The sequence below is a fragment of the Mercenaria mercenaria genome, chromosome 13 (genome assembly GCF_021730395.1).
Source record: "Mercenaria mercenaria strain notata chromosome 13, MADL_Memer_1, whole genome shotgun sequence".
NCBI lineage: Eukaryota > Metazoa > Mollusca > Bivalvia > Venerida > Veneridae > Mercenaria > Mercenaria mercenaria.
Genome location: NC_069373.1, coordinates 34,222,479 through 34,246,747, shown reverse-complemented (window position 1 = coordinate 34,246,747; position 24,269 = coordinate 34,222,479). Strand labels below are relative to the sequence as shown.

At 37.5% G+C, this 24,269-nt stretch overlaps 2 protein-coding genes across 2 annotated transcripts in view; both read left to right on the top strand.

Annotated features, from left to right (window-relative positions):
- LOC123530435 (adhesin BmaC autotransporter-like) overlaps positions 1-12,540 on the top strand; it is a 32,260-nt gene extending 19,720 nt beyond the window's left edge. The window contains exons 13-17 of the mRNA XM_053520817.1: positions 2,185-2,392; positions 4,519-4,625; positions 6,332-6,516; positions 10,707-11,958; positions 12,455-12,540. Coding sequence (XP_053376792.1) covers positions 2,185-2,392; positions 4,519-4,625; positions 6,332-6,516; positions 10,707-11,958; positions 12,455-12,540 — 1,838 coding nt within the window. The remainder of the gene's footprint in view (positions 1-2,184; positions 2,393-4,518; positions 4,626-6,331; positions 6,517-10,706; positions 11,959-12,454) is intronic.
- Positions 12,541-12,607: 67 nt separating this feature from the next.
- LOC123528909 (uncharacterized) overlaps positions 12,608-24,269 on the top strand; it is a 213,751-nt gene continuing 202,089 nt past the window's right edge. Inside the window, exons 1-3 of the mRNA XM_053521503.1 lie at positions 12,608-12,659; positions 13,839-16,277; positions 23,066-23,424. Of these exons, the coding sequence (XP_053377478.1) occupies positions 12,656-12,659; positions 13,839-16,277; positions 23,066-23,424 (2,802 nt within the window). The 5' untranslated portion in view covers positions 12,608-12,655. The remainder of the gene's footprint in view (positions 12,660-13,838; positions 16,278-23,065; positions 23,425-24,269) is intronic.

The following is a 24,269-nucleotide window of genomic DNA, read 5'->3' as shown; positions in this document are numbered from 1 at the left end:
TGCTTCTCTAATCACCTAAAGGTTGTATGCTCCCAGTGCTTCTCTTTTCACCTAAAGGTTACATGGTTCCAGTGCTTTTCTGATCACCTACAGGTTATATGCTTCCAGTGCTTCTCTTTTCACCTAAAGGTTACATGGTTCCAGTGCTTCTCTGATCACCTAAAGGTTATATGCTTCCAGTGCTTCTCTTTTCACCTAAAGGTTACATGGTTCCAGTGCTTCTCTGATCACCTAAAGGTTACATGCATCCAGTGCTTCTCTGATCACCTAAAGGTTACATGGTTCCAGTGCTTCTCTGATCACCTAAAGGTCACATGCATCCAGTGCTTCTCTGATCACCTAAAGGTTACATGCATCCAGTGCTTCTCTGATCACCTAAAGGTTACATGCATCCAGTGCTTCTCTGATCACCTAAAGGGTACATGCATCCAGTGCTTCTCTGATCACCTAAAGGTTATATGCTTCCAGTGCTTCTCTGATCACCTAAAGGTTATATGTTTCCAGTGCTTCTCTTTTCACCTAAAGGTTACATGGTTTCATTGCTTCTCTGATCACCTAAAGGTTATATGCTTCCAGTGCTTCTCTGATCACCTAAAGGTTACATTGTTTCAGTGCTTCTCTGATCACCTAAAGGTTACATGGTTCCAGTGCTTCTCTGATCACCTAAAGGTTATATGTTTCCAGTGCTTCTCTGATCACCTAAAGGTTACATTGTTTCAGTGCTTCTCTGATCACCTAAAGGTTACATGCTTCCAGCTAACCTAAAGGTTACACTGTTTCAGTGCTTCTCTGATCACCTAAAGGTTACATGGTTTCAGTGCTTCTCTGATCACCTAATGGTTATATGCTTCCAGTGCTTCTCTTTTCACCTAAAGGTTATATGCTTCCAGTGCTTCTCTGATCACCTAAAGGTTATATGTTTCCAGTGCTTCTCTTTTCACCTAAAGGTTACATGATTTCATTGCTTCTCTGATCACCTAAAGGTTATATGCTTCCAGTGCTTCTCTGATCACCTAAAGGTTACATTGTTTCAGTGCTTCTCTGATCACCTAAAGGTTACATGGTTTCAGTGCTTCTCTGATCACCTAATGGTTATATGCTTCCAGTGCTTCTCTGGTCACCTAAAGGTTACATGCTTCCAGTGCTTCTCTGGTCACCTAAAGGTTACATGGTTCCAGTGCTTCTCTGATCACCTAAAGGTTATATGCTTCCAGTGCTTCTCTGTCACCTAAAGGCTATATGCTTCCAGTGCTTCTCTGGTCACCTTAAGGTTACATGGTTCCAGTGCTTCTCTGATCACCTAAAGGTTATATGCTTCCAGTGCTTCTCTGTCACCTAAAGGCTATATGCTTCCAGTGCTTCTCTGATCACCTTAAGGTTACATGCTTCCAGTGCTTCTTTGGTCACCAAAGGTTACATGCTTCCAGTGCTTCTCTATCACCTAAATGCTATATGCTTCCAGTGCTTCTCTGATCACCTAAAGGTTACATGCTTCCAGTACTTCTCTGATCACCTAAAGGTTATATGCTTCCAGTGCTTCTCTGATCACCTAAAGGCTAGATGCTTCCAGTGCTTCTCTGATCACCTAAAGGTTACATGCTTCCAGTGCTTCTCTGATCACCTAAAGGTTATATGCTTCCAGTGCTTCTCTGGTCACCTAAAGGTTATATGCTTCCAGTGCTTCTCTGGTCACCTAAAGGTTATATGCTTCCAGTGCTTCTCTGGTCACCTAAAGGTTACATGGTTTCGGTGCTTTTCTGATCACCTAAAGGTTACATGCTTCCAGTGCTTCTCTGGTCACCTAAAGGTTACATGGTTTCAGTGCTTCTCTGATCACCTAAAGGCTACATGCTTCCAGTGCTTCTCTGATCACCTAAAGGTTACATGCTTCCAGTGCTTCTCTGATCACCTAAAGGTTACATGGTTTCAGTGCTTCTCTGGTAAACCTAAAGGTTATATGCTTCCAGTACTTTTCTGATCACCTAAAGTTTACTTGCTTCCAGTGCTTCTTTGATCACTTTAAGCCTACTTGCTATAAGTACTTCTCTTAGCAGCTGAAATTTACTTGCTGTCTGTTACTTGCTGTCGGAAATGTTTCTTTTGAGCAGTTAACGGCTACTTGCCTTCAGACCAGTCATGGTTGATTTGCCTTCATGTGTAAGTGTTTCTCTTGATCAACTATAGGTTACTTGCCTAACTACGGTGCTGGTCATAGTGGAGAAGGTGGGGGCTACTATAACAGTTCCTATGACATATATGAGCGTGGAGCAGCCTATGATGACTTTAAGGAACCAGTGTTAGCTGGGTCTGGAGGAGATACAGCAGCAGGTGGAGGTGTGATCAAAATACAGGCTTCTGATACTGTTGACATACAGGGAGAGATCAATGCTGAGTAAGATCTTTTATCATAAGTAAAATTTTGTTTGGAGTATTTTATCATGCCCTGAAAAGTGTGCTTCTGTACGGATTCAGCCGATGAAAGATTTAGAGAAGCTATTTAAAGAACTAAAATGATGCCTGTACTGTTTAGATAAGTGCATGCTTAAATGTTTGTGCAAGTTCATTCATCTGATGTTTCTTCCGTTATATTTTTGTGCCCCCCCCTTCCCCCCCCCCCCATTAGTGGTGGGGGCATATAGATTTGGTCTTGTCCATGCGTCTGTTCGTCCGTCCGAAGTTCAAAAAGTATTTGATATAAATTGATGAAACCTTGCATGAGTCTTTATCATGATATAAACTTGTGCACCTCCTATTTTTCGTCTGGCTCCGCTCACTATTTTTAGAGTTTTGGCCCCTGAAATAGTCAAAAATGCACATTTTCACCTTGTGACACGCCTAGCTCAAAAAGTATTTGATATAGATTCATGAAACCTTGCTTGAGTCTTAATCATGATATGGACTTGCGCACCTCCTATTTTTAGCTCGACTATTCATAGAATAGTGAGCTATTGCACTCGCCCATGCGTCGGCGTCGGCGTCTGCGTCCGCGTCCGCGTCCCGATTTTGGTTAAGGTTTTGTATGTAAGCTGGTGTCTCAGTAACCACTTGTGGGAATGGATTGAAACTTCACACACTTATTCACTGTGACAAACTGACTTACATTGCACAGGTTCCATAACTCTATTTTGCTTTTTTACAAAATTATGCCCCTTTTTCGACTTAGAAATTTTTGGTTAAGGTTTTGTATGTAAGCTGGTATCTCAGTACTTACTAATGGGAATGGATTGAAACTTCACATACTTGTTCACTATCATGATCTGACATGCACTAAGCAAGTCCATAACTCTACTCTCTTTTTTTTCAAAATTATGCCCCTTTTTCGACTTAGCAGTTTTTGGTTAAATTTTTGTATGTAATCTGATATCTCAGTATCCACTAATTGGAATGGATTGAAACTTCACACACTTGTTCACTGTCATGATCTAACATGCACTGTGAAGGTCCCATAACTCTACTTGGCATTTTTACAAAATTATGCCCCTTTGACTTAGCAGTTTTTTGTTAAGTTTTTGTATGTAAGCTGGTATCTCAGTATCCACAAATTGGAAAGGATTGAAACTTCACACACTTGTTCACTGTCATGATATGACATGCAGTACAGAGGTTCAATACCTCTACTTTGCATTTTACAAAGTTATGCCCCTTTTTCAACTTTTGTATTCATTCAATTGACAAGGCTGTTGAATAGTCGAGCGTTGCTGTCCTCCGACAGCTCTTGTTTTATCTGGGTCCGCCCCCTATATCCAGAGTTATGGCCCCTGAAATAGTCAAAAATGCACATTTTCACCTTGTGATGCGCCTAACTCAAGTATTACATATAAATTGATTAAACCTTGCATCAGTCTTTATCATGATATGAACTTGCGCACCTATTTTTTTATCTGCCTCCGCCCCCTGTTTTCATCTTGTGACGCACCTAGCTGAAAAAGTATATGATATAAATGGATAAAAACTTACACCAGTCTTTATGATGATATTAACTTGCACACTTCTTATTTATTTGCTGGCTCCTCCCCCTATTTTTAAAGTTATGGCCCCTGAAATAGTAAAAAAAATGCACATTTTCACCTAATTATGTGCCTAACTCAAAAAGTATTTAATGTAAATGCATGAAACCTTGCTTGAGTCTTTTTCATAATGTGACCTTGCACACTTTGCATTCTTCTTGAGAATCTTGGCGTTTATTACAGAGTTATGGCCCTTGAAATAGCCAAAATAGTGGATTTTTTGTTTGTGATGCTCATAGCTCAAAAATATATATGGTATAGAATAAATTATAATGAATCCTTTTTATATTTTTTTTTGAGGCTATACCCCATTAACACTGCAAACATTTGAATCATTTCCCCTTATTTGTGACAAATGTACCAGTGGGGGGCACACCCTGTGTCCTACAGACACATTCAAGTTGTTAGTTCTGAATGTACGATTTAAAAAATGAATAAATGCCATAAAAGTAAAAATGATTTCTGATTTTTCCTTTTGCTCTGAAACCTGTATTTATTTTCTGAATTAAAGTGGTGGTAGTGCTACCTCTATTGATGCAGATGGAAATTCTGGTAATTATGGTGGTGCTTCTGGTGGCAGTATTTGGATAACAGCAAGTAACAATGCCAGGATTGGAGGTGAGTTTGTTCCTAGCTCAGAATGTTACAGAATTAGGTAGCAGATGTTGCTAAACCTTTGTAAATTTTCCATCATGTCTTAATTTTGCAGAATGTCTGAGGTAAATGTGACCTTTGTTTGAAAATTTAACAAAGTTATTTTCAGTAAAGGTTATCACATTGAGGACTAAACAGGTGTGACTATTTTTAGCTCGACTATTCGAAGAATAAGTAGAGCTATCCTACTCACCACGGCGTCGGCGTCGGCGTCACACCTTGGGTTAAGTTTTTCGTACCAGTCCACATTTTGACAAAGTCTTTTGAGATAAAGCTTTGAAACTTTCAACACTTGTTTACCATCATCATGGCCAGTTATAGGCAAGAGCATATAACTCCATCAAGGATTTTGGCTGAATTATGGCCCCTTTTGACTTAGAAATCATGGTTAAGTTTTTCGTACCAGTTCATATTTTGACAAAGTCTTTAAAGATAAAGCTTTGAAACTTTCAACACTTGTTTACCATCACCATGTCCAGTTATAGGCAAGAGCACATAACTCCATCAAGGATTTTGGCTGAATTATGGCCCTTTTTGACTTAGAAATCTGGGTTAATATTTCGTACCAGTCCACATCTTGACAAAGTCTTTTGAGATAAAGCTTTGAAACTTTCAACACTTGTTTACCATCACCATGTCCAGTTATAGGCAAGAGCATATAACTCCATCAAGGATTTTGACTGAATTATGGCCCCTTTTGACTTAGAAATCATGGTTAAGTTTTTCGTACCAGTTCATGTTTTGACAAAGTCTTTTGAGATAAAGCTTTGAAACTTTCAACACTTGGTTACCATCACCATGTCCAGTTATAGGCAAGAGTACATAACTCCATCAAGGATTTTGGCTGAATTATGGCCCTTTTTGACTTAGAAATCTTTGTTAAGTTTTTCGTACCAGTTCATATTTTTTGTAAAGTGTTTGACATATGGCTTTGAAACTTTTATCACTTGTTTAGTATAATAGTCTCTATCTGTAGGAAAGAGAACATAACTCTGTCATCTATTTTGGCTGAATTATGGCCCATTTTGGACTTTGAAATTGGTTCTGTTTCCATACAAGTCCATGTTTTGTCAAAACTATTTGACATATGGCTTTTAAACTTTGAACACTTGTTTATCATTATGATTTCCATCTGTAGGCAAGAGTACATAACTATTTTGACTGAATTATGGCCCTTTTTGGACTTTGAAATTGGCTCATATATTGCCATTTAGTGCAAGACTTATCGAAATCAAAGTAATACAGGAACATTGTTTGTCTAATCTATTTATTTCTTTTGTCTGAATATCCGTGGAAATATTTTGACACCATTCTTCAATCAATTCTTCGAATAGTCGAGCGCGCTGTCATCAGACAGCTCTTGTTTTGTCTACTTGCTTGACTTTTTCCAACAACTTACCCTCTCTTGTTTTACTTCTTTCCATGCCTTTGAAAATAACTTAAAGGATAAACTGTGAAGATTGATATTTGAATTTATTGAAAAAATAAACACCAAGCAGGATTAGTCTGAGGAAATTTTAGTTAGGTTTTCATAATTGATCACTAGAAAGACTTGTTTTGTTGTAAGCTTATTTGTTGTTAAGGCCATTGTGGGGTTGGAACCTTGATATCTTTGTTAGACTTACTACCCACAATATCCTTACTCTGTAGCAAAATTTGAACTATTTTAGGCTTACTTCATACCAATGGTGGTTCAGCTACTAGCTCCGGAGGTGGGGGAGGTGGTTTTATAGCTATCTACTATAGTAATGGCTATGTTGATGACCGCTACATCACATCATACGGAGGTTCCACACTGAATGGTGAAACAGGTGCTGCTGGAGTTATATATCTTGAAGAAAATGGAAACACAAAGGTATCAATAACTCAAATGTGCTACATGATTAAGTTGTTTTTAACCCTTCTGTGCTTTTGTGGAAGATGTTTCTCTAAATTTTCCATGATGTAATAATTTTTTGAGTGAGCTTTAATTCTGAAAAAAAAAACCAACCTTTATTGAAGTTAGCTCATTTCCTTGTAATGGCGGCAAATTTTTAATGTCAGCAACTTTAATATACGCTATTGGAGCTGGAATTACCGCGGCTGCTGGCACCAGACTTGCCCTCCAATGGATCCTCGTTAAAGGATTTAAAGTGTACTCATTCCAATTACGGGGCCTCGAAAGAGTCCCGTATTGTTATTTTTCGTCACTACCTCCCCGTGTCGGGAGTGGGTAATTTGCGCGCCTGCTGCCTTCCTTGGATGTGGTAGCCGTATCTCATGCTCCCTCTCCGGAATCGAACCCTGATTCCCCGTTACCCGTTATCACCATGACCATTATCTTGTATGACCTACAAGAGCTGTACAAGGGTTTTACCAGTATTTCAAGTTGTATGTCTAGGACTTTGTTTATAGAACTATTGCGTTATGTTTGGTTCAGATAGTTCAGTATTCTTTTTGTGCCCATGAGTGGTGGGGTCATATAGATTTGGTCTTGTCCGTGCGTCTGTGCATCCGTCCGAAGTTCGTGACGTGCCTAACTAAAAAGTATTTGATATAAATTGATGAAACCTTGCATGTGTCTTAATCATTATATGAACTTGCGCACCTTCTATTTTTTGTCTGGCTCCGCCCTCTATTTATAGAGTTGTGGCCCCTGAAATAGTAAAAAAATGCACATTTTCACCTTGTGACACGCCTAGCTCAAAAAGTATTTGATGTAGATTCATGAAACCTTGTATGAGTCTTTATCATGATATGAACTTGCACACCTCCCATTTTTTATCTGGCTCCGCCGCCTATTTTCAGGGTTATGGCCCCTGAAATAGTCAAAAATGCACATTTTCACTATGTGAGGTGCCTAGCTCAGAAAGTATTTAAGAAGAATTGATTAAACCTTGCATGAGTCTTTATCATGATATGAACTTGCGCACCTCCCATTTTTCATGTGTGTCCGCACCCTATTTTTAGACTTATTGCCCCGGAAATAGTCAAAAATGCTCATTTTCACCTTGTGACGCGTCTTACTCAAAAAGTTTTTCATATAAATGGATGAAACCTTGCATGAGTCTTTATCAGGATATGAACTTGCGCACCTTCTATTATTTGTTTGTCTCCGCCGCCTATTTCCAGAGTTATTGCCCCTGAAATAGTTCAAAATGCACATTTTCACCTTGTGATGCATCTAGCTCAAAAAGTATATGGTATAAATGGATGAAAACTTGCATGAGTCTTAAACATGATATAAATTTGCGCACCTCTTAGTTTTTGGCAGGCTCCACCCCCTGTTATTATGCCCCCACTTTGTGGGGGGCATATAGATTTGCCCTTGTCTGTCCTTCCGTCCGTCCGAGAATGTTGTGTCACGCGCCTAGCTCCAAAAGTATTTGACGTAGAGTCACAAAACTTTACAGGAATGTTGGTCAGCATGTGTAGTTGTGCACCTGGGGTTTCACGTCCGGATTCATTCAGTCATGTAGGAGTTATGGCCCCTGACTTTGTATAAATTGGTCATTTTAGTGTTGTGTCGCGCCTAGCTCCAAAAGTATTTGACATAGAGTCACTAAAACTTTACAGGAGTGTTGGTCAGCATGTGTGGTTGTGCACCTGGGGTTTTGCATCCGGATTCATCCAGTCATGTAGGAGTTATGGCCCCTGACTTAGTAAAAATCTGATCATTTTAATATTGTGGTCGCAGGTAGTTCCATAAGTATTTGACCTAGAGTCACCAAAGCACCAAAGTTTACAGGAATGTTGGTCAGCATGTGCAGTTGTTGCACCTGGGGTTTTGCGTCCAGATTCATTCAATCCTGTAGGAGTTATGGCCCCTGACTTAGTTAAAAATTGGTCATTTTAATGTTGTGTCGTGCGTAGCTCCAAAAGTATTTGACCTAGAGTCACCAAAGTTTACAAAAATGTTGGTAAGCATGTGCAGTTGTGCACCTGGGGTTTCGCATCTGGATTCATTCAGTCCTGTAGGAGTTATTGCCCCTGACTTAGTTAAAAGCTGGTCATTTTACTGTTGTGTTGCACGTAGCATTGGAGTTACCGAAGTTTACAGGAATGTTGGTCAGCATGTGCAGTTGTGCACCTGGGGTTTCACGTCTGGATTTATTCAGTATTGTAAGAGTTATGGCCCCTGACCTAGGAAAAAATTGTCATTTTAATGTCATGTAGTGGGGGCATCTGTGTCCAATGGACACATTTCTAGTTAAAGTTATGGCCCCTGAAATAGTCAAAAATGCACATTTTCACCAAATTATGTGCCTAGCTCAAAAAATATTTGATGTAAATTCATGAAACCTTGCTTGAGTCTTTATCATGATGTGACCTTGCACTCTTGGCATTCTTCATGAGAATTTTATTGCTTATTACAGAATTATGGCCCTTGAAATAGCCAAAATAGTGGATTTTTTGTTTGTGATGCTCATAGCTCAAAAAATATATGGCCTAGAATACAGAATCCTTTTCATAAAATGTTAGTTTAGGCTCTATTACCCTATTAAGACTGTAAACATTTGAATTATTGCCCCTTATTTGTGACAAATGTACCAGTGGGGGGCACACCCTGTGTCCTACAGACACATTCTAGTTAAAAAGTATTTTGTGTTATACTTTATGTAAATTAATTGAAATTAAGTCAAATTCTGTAAAAAGGATATGCCATTTATTTTTTTGTAGTCCCCTTCTGGTTGAAAACCAGTTTCGGGGACTATAGGAATGCTTTTCTGCCTGTCATTCCGTCCGGCCGCAATTTTGTCTCCGGTCTGTAACTCTTTCATTCATGAAGAGATTTTAATATTACTTTGCACAAATGTTTCCCATGATGAGATGACATGTCATGAGCAAAACCAGGACTTCTGGCTTAACGGTCAAGGTCACAATTGGAGGTCAAAGGTCAGTAGGGTTTTTCCTGTCTGGTCCGTAACTCTGCCATTTAATATTCGTTGTCACAAATGTACCTCATAATAAGGCAATATGTCATGCTTAACTTTCAGTCCCCTAGCTCAAAGGTCAAGGTCACACTTGGCAGTCAAATGTATACATTGCATGAACAGGGTCTGTTTCCTGTCCGATCAATAACTCTGTCATTCATTAGGGGATTTTAATATTACTTAGCTCAAATATTTCCCATGGTAAGACTGTGTGTCATGTTCAAAACCCATAGCTCAAAGGTCAAGGTCACAATTGGGGTGGGGGAGGGGTCAAAGTCAACAGGGCTTTTTTCCTTGTCTAGTCTGTAATTCAACAATCCTTCAAGGAATTTTAATATTACTTGGCATAAATGTTCACCATCATTAGACGGAGTGTCATGGGCAAGAACCAGATACCTAGGTCTATGGTCAAGGTCATGCTTAGAGGCCAAAGGTCAAATAAAGGAATGGCCTTGTCCGGAGTATTTCTTCTTCATGCATGGAGCGATTTTGATGAAACTTGCCATAAGACAGATTGCCTTGTGCAAGAACTAGGTCCCTAGGTCTAAAGTCAATGTCACACTTGGAGGCCAAAGGTCAGATTCAAGAATGACTTTTTCCAAAGCATTTTTTCTTCATGCACGGAGGGATTTGATGTACCTTGGCACAAATGTTCACCACTATGAGGCACACTTGTTTTTGAAATAACTTCCCTTTGTTTTTACTATAAATAGCTTATATTGTAACTTTTTATTACTGGCCGTAGGGAAAAATTGAGACCATTTTTCTATGGTAAAACATGCATGATACATCCAATTTGTAGGTGTATTTTGACCTATCTCTACCTGGCATAGAGTTTTGTATGGACTAATCTTACATAGATTTTTTTTTATGATTAACTTCCTTTTGTTGTTACTATAAATAACAATAGAGAAAATTAGATGCCTTCCAGTAGGGGACTTTGTATTGCATGGCAATATTTCATTCAATGTTGTCTATAAAAAATCAGTAAACATTCAAAGAGCAAGTAAAATTAGCTTTTGAGTGCAAACGTCTGATGGAGATGGGGATTTTATGATTTGACGTTTAAAGGGCATGTATCTGCTAAATAGAATTTGTTTCTGTTAATTGCTACCATAATTTCTTATTGAAGGCACTGATCAAGACAGATGAAGCCTCAGATTGCCTGTCCACCATGTCTGTTAACCCTGACTTAGCAAGTATTGAACTGCACACAATAGAAGTCATGGGACGGGCGAAAGTAGGCTTCCTGAAACGAGAGACTACACCAGCTTTGAATGCTCATGTTGCAACAATCAAAGGAAATGATCAATCACTGATAAGAATTGATCAAAATGTAGATTTGTTTTGGGGAACTAGATTAGGCCAAGTAGATGAATTGAGAATCAATACAAATATTCTTGTAAATGAAAATGGAAAAATTGATCTTCCAAAGACAGTGATCATTGACAAAGGTTGGTCCCTAGATGTTTGTGGAACAATATCTTCCAATACAGATGAGATGACAGTGAGGGAAGGTGGTGCATTGAGGATGTCTCATCCTGCCTCAGATCTACAAATTCATACTCTTGTCATTGACTACAATGGAAAACTGGAAGGCTCAAGTTATTGCGACACAACCACTAACAAGGTCACACTGCAGCTCACTTACTTCAACAAAACAAGTGATTTCAGCCTAGATACAAGTAAGTTTTCTTTGAGTGCATCAAAAGAAGGAACAGTTTCACCAACAGGAACAACAAATGCCGTAGACTCTGAATGCCCTAGCAGCGGATCTTTCACACTCAAGAGAAATCAGTATTGTACATTATCGACAGGCACACACACATATTCTACTATCACAATCAATGCTGGAGCTGAGCTAAGATTAGACGGAAGTAAAACAGGTTCAGGAACAACAACCATCAAAGCTGCAAATATTTATTTGAATTTTGGTGGTTTAATCACTGGTATTGGTAAAGGGTTCAAGACTGGAGGGAGTGGGGCAGCTTCCTCAGGACAGGGTGCTACCCATGGTGGTAGAGGTGTAGGTAACACAAAATCTTTATATGGCTCAATTACAGCACCTGTGACTTACGGCAGCAATGGACCAAGTGCTACTGACTCCTCAGGCAGAGGTGGAGGACAAATTAAGTTACAAGTAACAAATACAATAAACATTGATGGCACTATTGACATGAGTGCTGATTCAGGAACTGGAGGAAGTGGTGGTTCTATATACATCACAGCAAAGAAAATAGAAGGAGATGGTTACATGTTAGCTGAAGGCAGTTCAGGAGGTGGAGGAGGAAGGATAGCTGCTGATGCTTCCAACACATACTCCTATACTGGAACTCTTTCTGCTGTTGGTGGAGAAGATAGTTCTGGAAACAAAGGATCTGCTGGTAATATTTCTCTAAATGTTTCTTTGTTCTTTATTGATACCATCAGTCATTTTGACAGTGATATTATCCTTATTTTGAGAGCTTCAAAATTTTAAGAGTATGTGTTATGTTAAGTTAGTGAAACTCCTGCTGTAGTGTTATAGAAGAAATAACTGTAGTATATGGCACCTGCTTGTAAAAATTGAAAATGGTTGCGTTATAATTATTGGACCAAATGCGACAAGCTGACATCAATTCCATTATAAATCTATCCTATAAAGAACAGTATCTTTATTAAAGAATATGTCTGACAGCTTTAAAATTAGTTCAGACAATATAATACGCTGACATTTCTCTTTAGTTTCAGTATACTATTGACCATTACTCCTGTGATTTTTAAGTTACTGCTTTTATGTTAACTTTAAACTTGCAATGCTCATAAAACTTTACTTTGTTGTTGTGTTAGATTGTTCTACATTTTTGCTTTAACAATTCTTCCTTCTATTTTCAATGTTAGGTACTATCTACCTGGAGTATCCTGGAGTTGAGAAGGTGATTATAAGTGGTAACGGTACAGAAACAACACCAATAATCACAGACTAAACAGTCCTAAAGGCATTTATGAGAAAGTAGTGTTTACCATTGGAAACTCTAGATAATCCCAGATTCTGTATGCAGCCTAAAAGTCCTTGGAGGAAATACCCTTACAGCTACAACTATGGGTAATTTTTGTTAAGTCTTGTAATTGAAGTACTAACTTACATTTTAATGCACCCCTTCGAAGAAGGTAGGGTATATTGTTTTGCAGATGTTAGTCGGACCTTCCATGAATATTTAACATGCAAAGTTGTACCGTTCCCCTACCTCGCTCCTCCACCCCTCCCTCCATTTTTTTTATTTATTATTTTTATTGATTTTTGCAAATTATTAATTTTCCATGCGTCATGCTGAATCAATTGCCTGTTAAGTTTATGTACAGCTTTCTCACAAAAGCTATTCTGCTCTAAACACTTGTTCACCATCCACTCAACGCTGACCCCTGTATAGCAAAAACAAACTCCTTGATTTCTTTTAAGATTATGCTTTTGTACTTAAATGAAGATATAAATTTCTTGTTAGTTTAATGTTTACACTTTTTGCAAACGTCATCTATTCATTTGAACTGGATATCTTGCACATATATACTGACGTACACAAAACATAACCCTCTTGCTTGAAGATAGTGCCTTATGACTTTGAAATATCATTGTTCTTGGTTCCAAGTTATGTATTTAACAGTCTTTTAATCCTAACTCAAAGTAATGTGCTTTAAAATAGTGAAAGTCACTAACTTATATTTTTATTGCACCTTTTGGATAGAAGAATATTGTTTCAATGTTTGACTTCATGAATATTTAAGTGCAACTTTGTACAGTACCCAAAGCTTGCTTCAACACCTGCCACCAGTTTTTTATATTATAATTTCAAGAATTTTTAATTTTCCACTTTTGAAAATAAATTTATGTGAAATATGGTAGCTACAGTTTCCTATCACAAAAAACCAGATGAGCGTCAGCCCCCCAAGGCGTGCTCTGTATTTCCTCAGTATGACATCATATGTGAAGTTGTACCCTCCCCCTTCCCCCCCCCCCCCCCCCCCCAAAAAAAAAAAAGCATTGATTTTCTTTTAAATTTTAAATGAAATTATTTGCTTCTTAGTAACATCTTTTAACTTTTTGCCAGATATATTTTTTTGCCATTCCTCACCACAAACCCTCTTGGCGGAGGATACCAATTCATCGAATTTGCTTGTTCTTGGTTCCAAAGGATCTTTTAACAGATTTAATTACTGATTATGTGTCTTTAAAAATAGTGATAAAAATCATGTAAAAGCATTTGAGTCATACATTGTGACATTGTAGGTGATGAACACAGAGGTTTCACCTGTCAAGTTGAAGTTGAAGAGGAAGGAGCATTGACAGTTTCCTCAGGAGGTCTGCTTATATCTGGAGATTCTCCACTGCTTAATCTACATGGAACTTTGACCACTAGTAGCTTGTCACTGGACAACCATGGAACACTAAACATTGCCTCCAGTGGAAAAATTGTAACATCATCATTGAAATTGCAAGCCTGGTCCGAAACCACAGTAGCACTTACAGCAATGGTTGGAAATGATGGAGAAAAATTTGCTGTATCCAAATTTGAAGTTGGTTATGAAGCAAATGTAACCTTTGCTCACAGTGAATTGAATATAGAAACTTCAACATTCAAAATGAACTCTTTGTCAAACTTGAAACTCGAAGGGAATAAGAAAAAAGTGAGTATTTCCACATCAGACTTTGTTCTACAAGATGGGGCTGAAATTAATGTAAGTGAGGGAGGGGATCTAGACACAGGAACAGGTTCTTCCACTGGCACCGAAGGCGCAAGTTATGGTGGAGATGGAGGGGAGAGCCAAGCAACTAAGACATATGGGTCTTCATCATACCCAGTTGATTATGGCAGTGGAACTACTGATGTTAGAGGTGGAGGAATTATCCATTTAGTGAGTACAGATTCTGCAGAAGTAGATGGTTCACTTCTTGCTGATGGACAAGACTCTATCAGTACTGACGCTGCCAGTGGTGGCAGTATCTATATCACTGCAAGCACTCTTCAAGGTCATGGCAAACTTTCTGTTAATGGAGGATCAAGTTCATCAGGGAGTGGGGGAGGTGGAGGAAGAATTGCTCTCATTGCTGATTCTCAGTCTGATTTTCTTGGAGTTGCAACAGCGTATGGTGGAAATGGTTCATCTGAAAATGCAGCTGCAGGAACTGTTTATCAAGAATATGCTCAATCAGGGGGAGCAATGATAAAGAAAGTTACAATTGATAACAACGGTCAAATCTCTGCAGCTGCTTCATATATATCTGCTGTAACAGAACTTACTGAACTTGAAATTAATGGATATGGCCAGGCAAGATTCTCAGGAACTTCAACACCATTTTCAGTTGAAACAATCACTGGTGATTATACAGGAACATTCACAGTTTTAGAGAACCAGATTGTTGATATGGCTACATCCTATGGAACACTAACTCCCTATGCACTAATGTGCAAAGTAACTATTGAAAAAGATGGAAAAATGACAAGTCCAGCAAAGATCCTTTTGAGAGATGATGACATAACAGGGGAAGACTGGTATAATTTAGAAGTGTATGGAACAATAATTGGGGTAAGAGAAATGACAGTGTCATCTGGAGGTCAGGTACTGATACACTCAGAGAGCAGATCCGGTTTTTCCTCAGACAGTCTTCAACCTGTGGGTACCATGTCTCTGAACAGTATTGATGTCACTACTGATGGCTTATTGGAGATTAGTTTAGATAGCATGGAAGTGTACACACTAGATATGATTGAAAAATTGACTGTAAAATATGGTGGTACCATTACTTCAAGAGATCTTGTTATAAATACCCCTGCTCTAGAGGTTGCTTTTAATGGAAATCTTAATGTAAATGGTGGAAACATGAATGTTGGGGAAACTCCTGGGAATTCGGGTACCACTGGTGCTGGAGGAAGTCATGGTGGGGCAGGTGGAGCATCAGCTGATGGTATTGAGTCATCTGCAAACTATACTGGAGCTTATGATAATACCAATTTAGGATCAGCTGGTGGCAGTGGGAGTGAAGAACCAGGAGCAAATGGTGGTGGACATCTAACTGTATTTGCTACAACATTGACAGTGCATGGAACAATTAGTGCTGATGGTGATGATGCAGTCAATGATGGTGGAGGAGGAAGTGCAGGAGGAATTGAGTTGTTTGTTACAGACATGGACGGGTCTGGTACATTCTCTTTGAAAGGAGGAAGTTCTGTTAATGGAGGTGGTGGTGGTGGTGGAAGAACAACTATCCAATGTACTGGAAATTTTCACTTTCTTGGAGAGTATAAACTCTGTGGTGGATCATCAACAAATGGCCAGGCAGGAGGCTCTGGGACATCCTACGTGCAATTTCAGCAAACAGGAGTACCAGGATCCGTTTACTATCTGTTCTTTGATAATTCATGTGGGGTAGGAGAAACTGAGGGAATTACCTTTGTTGATATGCCGTCCTATGACTTAATTGAGCTTGACAATGTAAACATTGGTGATAATACAAAAGTATGGATAAGCACACCAAACCTTCATGTAAAAGCAAAGACCCTGACATGTGGTACAGCCAGCATGATTGTTGTAGATGATGATGTTATTTTAAGTGCAGATGTAGAACTGACATACAGTGCCATCACTTGTAGTTTTGATCTTAAACAGGCTGGAGAATTGAGACTGCCAAAATCTGTAGAATTGAAGGGAGAAGCAAGTTCATTTGAAGGTAGATATTGTACTCTTGCTGTTATAAAAATTTGTCAATATTTCTTATAAAGGATTATATCAACTTTGGCTGAAAAGTACTTGATCATTCCTTTTTAGCTCACCTGTCACGAAGTGACAAGGTGAGCTATTGTGACCGCTTGATGTCCGTCGTCAGTCATGCATAGTACGTCGTCTGTCGTCCGTCAACAATTTCTAAAAAAATCTTCTTCTTGAAAACCACTGGGCAGAATTACACAAAACTTCACAGGGTGGACCCCTTTCAAAATTGTTCAAAGAATTGAATTCCATGCAGAACTCTGGTTGCCATGGCAACAGAAAGGAAAAACTTAAAAAATCTTCTTGTCGAAAACCACAGGGCCTAGGGCTTTGATATCTGGTGTGTAGTATCATCTAGTGGTCCTCTACCAAGATTGTTCAAATTATTCCAATAGGGTCAAATGTGGCCCCACCCCGGGGGTCACATGGTTTATATAGACTTATATAGGGAAAACCTTGAAAATCTTCTTGTCTGAAACCACAACACTTAGACCTTTGATATTTGGTTTGTAGCATTGTCTTATGGTCCTCAACAAAAATTGTTCAAATTGTACCCCTTGGGTGAAAAGAGGCCCTGCCCTGGGGGTCCCAAGTTTTATATAGACTTGTATTCGCCATTTTTACAATAATGTCTGCAGAGACATTTCCTCTCTGTTATATTGCTCTTCAAGAGAAAAACCAGGCTAAAATGACTTATTTTTATTGTTTCCCTGTAGCTAGAGTGTCTGCGGACGAGAAAAATGATATATAATACAGCTATATTTGTATAAGTTTCAGCAGTTCCACAGAATGTGTCGCATTTTTAGCCATTTTTCAGCGTTATGCTGTTGCACTGAAAAATTGCATAAACTGTGTTGAATTTTGTGGAAAGACTATGAAATGCTGAAGATGGTTTGTAACCTTTTTTACAACTTCAACAATATCGCTTTCAGGTATTTTTTATTTCAATCAAATCGGATAAAAACTGTCAAAGATACAGCAATTTCTGCAAAACAATACTCCGTTATGCTATTTTTCTAAAAACAACTGTGTTAACTTAAAATAGGTGAAAAATATGTTATAAAATGCATAAAAACTATTAAACATAATTAGATATTTGCTTAAGTGTGTTGTTTTCAATAATAAAGTATAGACTTGCAACCAAAAAATGATATTGCTAAGATAACATTTCTTGTATTTTCATGGGTACTTGAATCAGAAGATTTGTAGTGTCCGCAACGCAGTAGATACAGGAAATGAAAATGATCCAAATAACAGCAAGTTACTGATTACAAAACGCAGTTGTGATACACATTATTTGTGCAAAATTATTTTGCTGCTATGCCAACAATAATTTTTCCATATTGGATTTGCTGACTGTAGTGTCCGCAACATTTTGTAGTGTCCGCAACACTTATTATTTTTAAGAAACCAATTTTGTCAGCTCAAATTATGTGTTTTAAATGTCCATATCGTTCTGTAAGACAACGGAATTTATAATTAAACCTAAAGTGCCAACAAAAATAAAAATGAAACAGGGCTATAACATAAAACGTGCTAAGAAGCCTTGCAGCTTTTGTCGAGAAGAATATTTAATACGTATATTAGTTTGTATTACTTAGGGTTCAAGATGAAACCATGAGTAGTGTTTTCAAACTAGTTTTATTAGTATTGACAATTGAAGATACAGTTGAACAGCATTTTAACTTGCAAAAGATTTTGTAGTGTCCGCAACGTTTTGTAGTGTCCGCAACAGACCTAATATACTTAAATCTATCCTGCTTTTCTGATATTTGACATTTTTTTTCAATTAAATGACATGAGTATACATATTTAATACTGGCCTTTGCTGGATTATACCATAAATTCTATTCCTCTTAAGGCAAGTTATTTGCAAAAAAAAGGAACTAAACTTTATGAATATTCAAAGAAGTTATAAATAGCTCGTTACAAAAAAAATGACACAAATTATTGAAGTCTTTTCCCATGAGTGTTCTGAAATGTCCTGAGGAATCAGTTACGTTCTTGTATTTAGTGTGTATTTCTACACATAGTATATGATTGTAAGTGTTGTGGACACTACAGAATAGATGTCAGCATATTTATGATTTCATTGCTATTTTCTCTAATTATTATAGTCAGATTTTCTATAGAAATATCTATTTAGACTTATAGACTGGGACCCTCACCCTGTATTCATGAATCTTGCAACATCAAGCCGTAATAATGAAATGAATGAACTGGCACGCAGAAAAGTGCCATTCAAATATTCCAAATTTAAATGTAAACACGCCGTCAACCTATCCGGGGGCCTGGCGGGGGCCTGAATAGATATCTGATAGGGCCTAGGCAGCTGGATAATGTGTTGCAGCTCCGCTTACTGCGCGGGCTCCCAAGGTCGCCCGCTGCTCATTTAATAGCTCCTTGATAATAAATAGGTGCAGGAAGCGGGCTTGTTTTAATCAACAACACTCCCCCCCACCCCTGTTTTATTTTCAAGAGAAACTAAAATATATAGGTAGTAATTTCAACTGTTATTACGCATACAACTGGAAAGTTTTCTATTGCACACACTGTGTATAACAGGACATTATCACATACGGAGGTATTGATCTTTTTGTGGTATATAGTGTATTATTGCGGCGTATATTGGTTTTGACATATATTAACTGATTAATTCTTATTTGATCACTCACTCACTTGATGTATGCTACGATATGTTGATGTATATTTTTGAGAGTATTTCGACACGTCTCTGTTTGGTTTCTTTCGATAAAGGGCAAGGTTATGGGTACTTACGTCTGATAGTAGAGTTTTAGAAGATACATTGTATACAACAGGACAAGAACACATGCGGAAGTGTTGACAGTTTTGAGGTGTAAGTGTATTTTTGTGAACTAAAATCTTGTGTAGGAAGTATGTTGGAGGTGGTTGCTATTTTTTTAGCTTGGGTTTCATTACTGACAGGAAGTCAGTGCAGTCGGCTGACGGTGACTGTGCGGTTGGCAGACAGTGGCTGTGTGGTACGAGCGAGGCGTCTGGGCGGGTGGGTCTTTTCTGGTTGCTCTGTGTCGGTGGAATTGCTCGGAGTTGGAAGGGTTTGCTCGAAATTCAGAGGATTTATTGTCATATTTTCTATGGCGGTGCCCGAATGGTTTCCCTCATTTTGTATAGACAGTCTGCAGATAAGTATTTTGATTTGTTCGGAATTAGGAGGAATTATTGTCATATTTTTTTTATAACGATGCCCGAGTGGTTTCCCTCGCTGAATAGGGATCGTCTACAGATAAGTAATTTTATTTGTCACACGTGATTTAAGGTAAGTATATCGCATTGTCAAATTTTGGAGAAGAGTTCTGATGTTACATGAGGGTTGGATATATACTGGTGTAAGCTTACGATTTCAAGAGCGGCCCCGTCACCTGGATTGTTTTGTGGGATAAATAGGACAGACAAATAATTTAGTGAGTTTTCAATAATAATATTGTAAGTGTTTCTTGGCCGTATGGAAAGGTGTCGGCATTTGAAGATGTTGCGTCATGTTTGGAGCGGGCATCAATCTTAGTTGATTACACGGACAGGTGGTGCCTAATCGCTACTTGTGTTAGTTTGACCACAAAAACATGGATTGTGTGAAAGATATAACCAAACTGCTCCTTAGTGATAAGGTGTGCCGTTCTTATGATCGCATGGATAAAAGGATGGATAGATTACTTGTTGACCCGTTTTGCTCTCAAGCGGATGCAGGTGATCATGAAACCTGTAAGACTTTTTAGAAACAGAAGGTAGATTGGATAATCATCACAGTTATAACAGGCACTTCTGTCTTATCATCTACAATGTTCAAGGTGATTGCACGATTAAACTGGTAGCCTCTTTCAATAAAGGTCTAGCTAGGTTCTTACAAAAATGAATAATGATTTAAAACAAACGGTATAAAAAGTCTGCATAATAATCACTTTTTCATGGAAGGTATTAACTGTGATGAAGACATGTGAGCAATTTGGCTGAATGGTTTTCTTCGGTTGATGGGCCAGATAGGCAAGGAGCATTGCGCGCGCGTAAAGGCCTTAACTTGCCATTAATTCTTCGCACGGGAATTTATCTGGTGATATGTCGGGGAATCCTTCAGACCGTTAGTGCACGTGTTGAGTTGTGTTGATGCATAATGATTGAGAGTGATTAATATATGTTTTACTTTCGTATAATAAAAATTAAAATTACCCATACTCCTTTTCAGTGGTTGGACACGGTTAATTGTGTTTGCATTTAATTTGGAATATTAGAATGGCACTTTTCTGTGTGCCAGTTCTTTCATTTCATTATTACAACTTGATGTTACAGGACCTATGGATACAGGGCTAAGACAAGTTTTTAATAGTGTTACGCCAACCAATACACATACATATAGAATTACTAAAGATATATATACTTCTTTTGGTCTTTATAAATTCTGATTTCCATTGGAAACTCTTTTGGAGAGGACACGTTTCAAGTAATTATAAATGTAAAGATTTGGTTACCATACAAGCTAGGCAACATTTCTATTTCAGTAAAGTATGTCTGTTTATCTTCCATTATTAAAATTTAGTAAAGTAAATTCTCAAAAAAAGGGATCGTTCCAGGCATTGCAAGGTAACACCCACTAGCACAAGCTTTAGCTGTATTCTATTTACACTATTCAAACAATTTAATATAAAACAAAGCAATTGAGGATTTAAACATGTAATTAATACTTGAATATCTTTTAAAACGTTCTTGTTTAAATTTTTATATTCCGGCTTGGCAGTAAAACACACTAATTATTATGTGTAGTGTCCGCAACATTTTCTTAAATGCCAAGTTGGAATTTGTTTTAGAGTTAAAGTTTGTTTTACCTATAAAAGTCCTTCTTAAACAAATATTCTAATGTCCATGCATCAAATATAGCAAAGATAAACACTGCTGTTTGGAAGATATCACAAATTTTTGGCCTGTTTACCTTACAAAATATTTTTGCCAATATACTTATCGGTAAACTTATCATTAACATGGCTAATTTTTCATACAGAAGCTTACTATTTAACTTCCAGTGAACAATGTTATTTAATTATCTCATTGACAGTGACATTAAACCATGGAATTACTTTTGAATTCATTAATGCAATTATGTAGTGTCCGCAACGTTTTTATACCTTTTCGTATTCTATTTATATGGCATTGCATTTCAAACTCGCATTAAAATAAATGGCTCTTTCTGATGAAGTATGTATCAAAGTTTAAGTGTATGAAATAACATTTAATAATACTTGCTGGACTGTATTTTAGAGAAAACTATCTATTAATGTATTTTTAACACAAAATTTGGCAGTCATTCAGTTGTTAATTAATAAGTCGTTTTTCGAAATAAAAGTTCATGAAGGACAGAAATATTGTTTTTTTCTTTTACCAAATGCAAGGACTAGCTTAGAAATAATGGTATATGTTGAACATGTCTATTTTTGACCAGATTATATGAGTATAACATAAATGTATGTAGTGTCCGCAACGCACAATACCAGCAGTTGCTTTAAATTTCATAACTCAAGAACGGCATGTCGTTAAAGGTTAAAAAATTACCATCTGATGCAGGAATAGCAAGAGAAAAAGTCCACCAAATCCCAAACTGATTGACAAAAGTTGATTTTTTTACACCAAGTGCAACATGCCTGCAGACATTATTGTAAAAATGGCGATTATACAGGCTGTCTAGCGTCCCTAAAATTCCTACTTTTTCCTATTTTTTTTCAATTTGGCTAAAATTCCTATTTTTTTAAAAAAATCAAAGGAAATTCCTAAAAAGGCCCTATTTTTTCACAAAGATTCCTAATTTTTTAACTTTTTTGCAATGATCAAAAAGAGAAAATGTTTTAAATGTTGTTTAAAAGTTCTTCTAATTCAGAAAAAAACAATTTAGCACAGTTCAAAACAGTGGAAAGCTAGGAGACGTCTTTTCTGTAAATAAAGCACTATTTCTGAGTTACTTTTATGTCAATCACATAAAGGTAAGCACATTACATGGTCTTTAAAGTCCATATTTTGATATGAAAATTCCTAAATTTAGCCCTAAAATTTCCTTAAAATTGTACCAAATTCCTAATTTTAGCCCTATTTTTTTGTACAAATTGCCCTAAAATTAGCCCTAATTTTTTGTCGGGGTATGCTAGACAGCCTGTTGTATAGGAAAAAGCTTTAAAAATCTTCTTGTCTGAAACCATACGACCTAGTCTTTTGATATTTGGTATGATGTATTGTCTAGTAGTCCTCTACCAAAAGTGTTCAAATTATGCCCCTGGGGTTAAAAGAGGCCCAGCCCTGGGGTCACTTAGTTAATGTGTGAGTTATATAGGAAAAATACTTAAAAAATCATCTGATCCTATTTCCAGGACTGTTTAATTATAATTACTTGATGACCCCAAGTAATATGATGTCACTTGACTGTGACCTTGACCTACTGACCTACTTTCTTGTTTTTTAAGATACAGCCTTGAAATTTTGATAACGTACACAGTTTTGCACAGAAATTGTAAAACTGAATTTTATTGACCATGAATGTGACCTACTGACTTTCTTAATATTTTATCATCAGTTTGACATTTGAAACATGTAACTCATATTACTCAAGTTAGCGATCCAGGGTCATCATGACCCTCTTGTTTATGATATTGGTTCATTATTGTTATACTTAGTCATGATATTACAATAATTAACATAATTAAAATTCTGGTTTTTTTTGTTGTTATTGTTTTTCAGGCACTCTCACCAATATTGGCACCCTGACTATTTCTTCTTACCAAAAAGTGACATTTTCACCGCTAGTAAGAACTGCTTCATGCTGCAATGATGCAGGAGAACACATTGTACGTTCCAATCCAGGAGAATATAGTTTCTTTACATTTACCCTAGAAAGTTATGCTGAAGTAACATTTGAAAAAAATCCTGACACTTTGAAGAACATAAACTTTGCTACACTAGAACTGCATTATGGGTCAACACTGACAGGTGAAAGCCTTGATATAACAGCAAATGATATTCTTCTACATCCTGGATCGACATTGACACTCACTGGAGGTGGACCCCATGCTGAAATGGGTCCAGGAAAAGGAAGCATGGTATGCTTTTCTGAGTAAACATTAGTTTCTTCTGTTGTTTTCTTGCTCTGTTTTATGTTTTGTTACAGGGTAGAAGAAATTTGTCCTATTGTATGCAGTGACTATGAGTTTGTGTTGGAATAATTATATTTCAGTAGTTTGTTTGCCAGATTTATGATTCAGCTCTGCAGGGTTATAAATTATGAAATAGACCCACCTTTAGATGAATTGTACAAAAAAAGATGGATTAGATTTTCATATTTTTACTTACTGGAAATACTACTACCTGTGACTGAAAGGCATAAAAATTTGATTTTGACATTATTCAGTTCAATTGAAAATAATCAATTTCCTGTTACTTTGCCCCTCCCCCCTCCCCCACCCCAAACACAATTTCTTTGAGGGAGTGAGGGGTACTTAGAGTTGCTTTTGTGTATCTGTCTGTCGGACTTCGTGTCCTGCGTAACTCAAATATTATTTGACACAGAGTCATCAAACCTCACAGGATTGTTATTCAGCAAGGGAAGTTATGCACCTGGTGTTTTAATTGGGATCTCACATGACCAGATCAGATTTTTGGCCCCTGAGTTTATCAAAAATATGCATAAAAAAGGCCTAAGTCTGTTTCGTATGTATCTCAAAAGGTATTTGACTCAGGATTATGAAACATTACAGGAATATTATTGAGCATGTAAAGTTGTGCACCAGGGATTTTGTTAGAGATAACACTTAGCCAGATTAGAGTTATGGCCCTTGACTTAGTAAAAACATGCACAAAAAGGCATAAAAGTTGTGTTGCATATATCTCAAAAAAGAATTTGAGCTAAGGTTATGAAACATCATAGGAGTCCATTCATAATAGTTCC